This window comes from Arachis ipaensis, chromosome B09 (assembly GCF_000816755.2).
Source record: "Arachis ipaensis cultivar K30076 chromosome B09, Araip1.1, whole genome shotgun sequence".
Classification (NCBI taxonomy): domain Eukaryota; kingdom Viridiplantae; phylum Streptophyta; class Magnoliopsida; order Fabales; family Fabaceae; genus Arachis; species Arachis ipaensis.
Genome location: NC_029793.2, coordinates 114,708,601 through 114,714,214, shown reverse-complemented (window position 1 = coordinate 114,714,214; position 5,614 = coordinate 114,708,601). Strand labels below are relative to the sequence as shown.

At 31.1% G+C, this 5,614-nt stretch overlaps 1 protein-coding gene across 1 annotated transcript in view; it reads left to right on the top strand.

Annotated features, from left to right (window-relative positions):
• Positions 1–5,614, top strand: part of LOC107615855 (TMV resistance protein N-like) — an 8,792-nt gene that overhangs the window by 1,120 nt on the left and 2,058 nt on the right. The window contains exon 2 of the mRNA XM_021111976.1: positions 5,410–5,608. Within this exon, the coding sequence (XP_020967635.1) occupies positions 5,410–5,608 (199 nt within the window). The remainder of the gene's footprint in view (positions 1–5,409; positions 5,609–5,614) is intronic.

Sequence of the window (5,614 nt, the reverse complement as noted above, 5' to 3'; positions counted from 1 at the left end):
TAGTTAACTCTCAAAGTTTTTTGGATATTTAATTATTTATTATTATATTAATATAAATAACTATTTTTATAATCATTGCATAAATAATTATTTACAAGTGGGTCAAAATTCAATTCTATATTTGTCTTCTACCACTTAAAAAAGCGAAAATATATTAATTTTTGTATAGAATTTACGTCATTGCAAAACATTAATATATGTTCACTTTTCTTTAAGATGTAGGAAGCAAACTCTTCTTATTAGAGATATATCATATATTTGAGAGACAAATTTACCATCATTTGCAAAATTTGAAAAGATTATTCTATCCTACAACTTGCATGCTTAAACAAAATTAAATATACTACACATTTTGTCCAATGAGTGTTGCGACGGTGTTCAAAATTTAATGTCTAATTGTCAAAAAAGTTAGATAATTAATTTTTAATTTAAAAATATAAAATTAATAAATTTTAAATATTTAAAATTTATTATAAAAAATAAATTAACTAAAAAATAAACACCAAATAAAAAGACACTTAGAATTAACATTATCCCAGCCATGTCCTTGAAGGACAATATTCTACGGTGCCTATTGTGGTGACATTTGATATTTAGTGGCTACAATAACTAGCTTGGTTGCATCAATTTATAGCGAGCAATGTTAGGAACCAAAAAGGTATTAGCCAAAAATCAGGCAAAATATTTTTGGTGAATCCAAAATTTATACGAGTTAATATATATAGATGTTTCTTCTGTTAAGTATCAAAATGTTTCTTTTTCATACTAAATGGATGTTCTTTTATATATTTTTTGAATTTTTTTGTATTGCAAATGTGAATGTGTCTATTTCTTTAAAAATTTTATATATTTTTTAAATTTTATAGATAGTTAATTATTTTTGCTAAAATATAATTAGATATTTCTCTTGTTAAGTATTAGGATGTTTTTTTCATATTAAATGAATGTTTTTTTTTTTATATTTTTCGATAAAACCGTCCTCGAGTATTGCTTCCACGGCCTACCAAGGTACGTTTTCACAACACCAACGCGAGGGGCCAAATCTTCAGCGGGTCGAATCGTTGCGTTGTGTATGGAGATTCCGGTATTTTGGTTGGGATCGGTTCTGCCTTGTGCGGTAATTGAGTTGAATTGGCCGGCCATAGGGAGGCGGGAGAAGATGTTGCAATTTCGGAAGACTACGGCGGCGTTACCGAAAATAAAATCAACGGTGCCATAAATGTGGCAGTCGCAGTAGAATTGACGCATGGAATGGGCGTAGAGTGTGTCTTGGTAGCCCTCGAAGCTGCACATGTAGAAGGCAGATAAGTCGGCTCCGCTTCTAAGGGCAACTGCTTGGTGCTTGCTTGGCCCTGCTGTGTTTCGAAATGTTATGTTCACTGCTACAAAATAGAAGTGGAAGCCATCGGAGGAGTGGGTTGCGGTGGGGAGGCGGAGAGAGCTTGACGGTCCGAACATAAGGTTCACAAGCTTCCGATCTGGTAAAGACAGTTCCAACTAGAAGTGGAAGCGATCGGAGGAGTGGATTGCGGTGGGGAGGCGGAGAGGGCCTGCCGGTGAGAGAGAGATTGATTGTTAGAGGTGGGTAGATTAATGTGAGAGAGAAAAGGAAGGTATTGTTAGAGGTGGGTAGGTTAATGGGAGAGAGAAAATGAAGGTTTTTATAGAAATTAGTTTTAGTTAATAAATTTTAAATTTTTTAAATTTTAAATTTAAAAAATTTAAAATTAATTATTAATATAAATTAATGTGATTTTGTTTAGTTTTTTGCGGTAACCTTTTGGTTCCAAATGCTTTTCCATTTATAGCTTACACGTGTAGTAAAAGAAAGTGTTTGAATTTGGGTTTGACATTGTTAATGACAGTAAAATTATTAAGCAAACATGATAATTTTATGTCAGAGGCTTAGTCTTATAAGCCTAACCCATCTGCCCATACCACCTAACCCGAATCTCTTCCCATACCGACTGAAACGAAGGTCTTCTCCGCCACTTTGATGCTCGACGAGATGAGATTTGTGGCCACCAAATGCTACTCCGTCGCTGCAGCCCCTTCCATATCTTGTCTAAGGCCAAAGATGACAAGCGGAATGCTGGTAACACGCCGCCGTTGCCGCTTATCGTTGCCTTGTCTACTCTCTTTGTCATGGTTGCCAGGATGCTTGGTTGGACTTACCCGCGCCTGGGCTTCACCACTGCCGCCGGAATAGACACCTGGCTCCACTTTTAGACGCACTTAACTTCTCCAAATCGGTTCTGGTCCTCGATGGTTGCCTTTGCATTCCTAAGCTTCCAACTCGGTATCCGTCACCACCACCTCGGCATAGACGGTTGCTAAGATACCCGACCTAGCTCAGGTGTTGCTGATGCTACTGTTTGGCTGAGGTGTCCCCCGATTTTGTTGATACCGATCTCTTTCTCAATTGGAATTCAGTTGTATGGTTCTTGACCAGAAATGATGATTAAAATTAGAAAAATTTAGTGAGCTTAAACACTACTTAAGACTGCTTGAGCAGAAGTCACTTGTCAACTTTCTATTGAGTGGTCAACGCTTAACCACTTGTAGCCACCAATAACGTGGCCACCAGAGACGTGACCATATTCTACACAGACGAGGCCGAAATTGCGATGATAAAAGGGGCCTCCACCAATCTAGCATCGAAGAGACGAACTGACGAGGAGACGTAAACCACGGTCAATGGCGCCTCTGAGGTTATGAACTATATGCGCTTTGGAACTTACATGTATTGGGACGGTTTGTTTATGGAGAATGATAGCTTGGGATGGGTGAAGCTGGGAATGACATGTACATATGCAATTGTTTGGCTTGATTTTTTTAAATTTCGATAGAGGTGGACTTATATCCTTAATTTGAGGAGTATATACCACTCCTATTAAAAGAGAAAACTCGATTCGAAATTTACAAAAGAAAAAGCTCAGATTCGAAGTTTACTAAGTGTTTGTGTCAAAATATTATGTATAATAAAAAATATATAAAATGTTATTGATACTAAGTTATATAGAAAATAATGTAAATAATTGTAACAAAAGAAAACGCATAAAATAAATAAAAATTAAAAAAAATAAAAAAATAAAATTGAAAAAAAAGCAAAATGTCTCAAGAAAAGAAGAATAAAATACTTGAAGAAACTAAACAAATTGAAAATTGACTCCAAACACACTTGCACTCAATGATTCTTTTTGACGTTCAGTGTGATTGGAATTTGCTAAATTTTAGTGTAATTATAAAGTGTTTAAATTGAAATTCCTCTCTCTTTTTAAGTTTTTTTCTATTTATAGATCACAATGAATTACGAAATGTTTCTCTTTGGAATTTGCTAAATTTTAGTGTAATTATAAAGTGTTCAAATTGAAATTTCTCTCTCTTTTTAAGTTTTTTTCTATTTATAGATCACAATGAATTACGAAATGTTTCTCTCTTTCTACCATTTAGCTTCTTCTTTCCTCTTTTTTAGACTCTCACAACTCACACCTTAGAGTGTCTTTGGATTACAGTTTGCAAACGGAAGTTTGCATAAAATTGATTTTGCAAAATTGATTTTGATGAAAAGTAAATTTGTTTTTTGTTTATTTTGTCTTTTTTTATAAGATCATAATTTATATTATAAAATTTTGATAATAAATGTAGTATATAATAATTACAATTACAAATTTTATAAAATCAGAATAAAAAATAAAAAAATTAATACAAAACAAAAATAGAGTACATCAAAGAATAAAAAAAAATTGATACAGATAAGAAATAATAAAAATTTCATAAAACTAACAACATATATATCATATGAACAAAAAAAATACAACAAAAGGTAAATAAAATTCATATGAATAAAATAAAATAAAAAAATAAAAAAAATTCATACACAACATAAATACAATGCAGTAAAGGATAAAAAAAATCATATGAACAAAAAATAATAAAAATATCATAAAATTAATAAAATATCTAAAAATTAGAGCACAATAAAAAAATCAACAACATTTGTCATATGAATAAAAAAATACAATAAAAAAAACAAAAATCACATGAACAAAGCCAAACAAAAATAAAAAAAATTTCATAAAAAATATACATATAAAAAATAGTATAGTAAATGATAAAAAAAAACTCATATAAAAATATAAGATGAGAAATTAGAATACTACACAAATAATATAAAAATATTTATCCTATAAATATAAAATACAATAAAAAATATAAAAATTAAAATATGAAAGTGAGTACTAAAAATAATAAAAAAATTAAAATATTCACTTTGCTAGTGATCGAAACAAATTTGAACCATTTTGATGAAAACAAATTGGAACTAAGAACAAGTAGGAGGAACCATAGAGAACTGTGATGGTAATAGTTACTAGTATCCTTTGTATAGAAGAAAATGAAGGATAGGATTAGTAAAAAAGAAATAAAATTTCCACCTAATTTTCTAAGATAATCAGCCATCGTGAACGTAAAACGCAGAAATTACAAATTTTAGCTTCTCCTGAACGTACGTTTAGAGGCGAAATCACTTATGCGTTCAGAAGGATAAAAGTTGCCAAACATAAAGGTAAAACTTTCAAGAGACTCAAACGTGCTTCTTTCCTCCTCAACGCTTTTGCCAAACACACCCTTACTTTAACGGTAAAAAGTCTTATTCTCCAAGTTGGACACCCCACATCTTTTCTTTTAACTTGGTCATCAAGCATTTACGCACATTTTTTATTTTACCATGTGTCAATGCATTAATTCACGTGTTGATAAAGCTCCGACTTAACACCATTCCTCGACTCATGTCACACAAGATATGATCGACATTCTATTTCAATCATGATCGAAGTGTATTTATTTGTTGAAATTTTTGTATCAACAGCAACATAAAATGATTAGAGAAGATAAAAATAAAACCTACTTGGATTGATTGTATGGTCACTTTATTCATCTGTTTAACTAAATGTTGATATTCGAATCCTACTTAATGTATGTAGCAATTTATTAGCCAATAGTAAATTCTTAAATAGAGTGCAAATTAGCAACATATTAGTTTTTGATTAGTTGAGTTGGGAGATACTATAAACAAGTAAAAACAAAGAAAAGATAGAAATATAGTTTTTTTGAAAAAATTTTAATATTCTCTTTAAATTTTTAATGATTTATTGTATTTAATACATCAGAAGTACATTAAAAATAAAAAAAAATGTATTTTCAATCAACATTTTTCCTTTTTTATTTGTTAACCAATAAATCAAACCCATAATTTTTAGTGCATCTTTTTACTTATTTGAATACAATTTGTCATTTAATTTCCCTGTGTACTTTTATAATTAAATTTGCTTATGTAATATGTAGTTTCGCCGTTTGTGCTAAATTCAATAACATATGTCATCTTGTCTTTGATCATTCCTTTGCAAGGAACGAGTCACAAGTCATCGATCAGATTGTTGAAGATGTATTGAAAAAGTTGGAATTAAGGTTTCCTAATGAGCTACAAGTTAACCTTGTTGGAATTGACAAAAGTTGCAAAGATGTGTCATTATTGCTATCAAAAAGTAAAAGCAAAAATGTGCATGTAATTGGAATTTGGGGCATGGGCGGAATAGGCAAAACAACCGTTGCA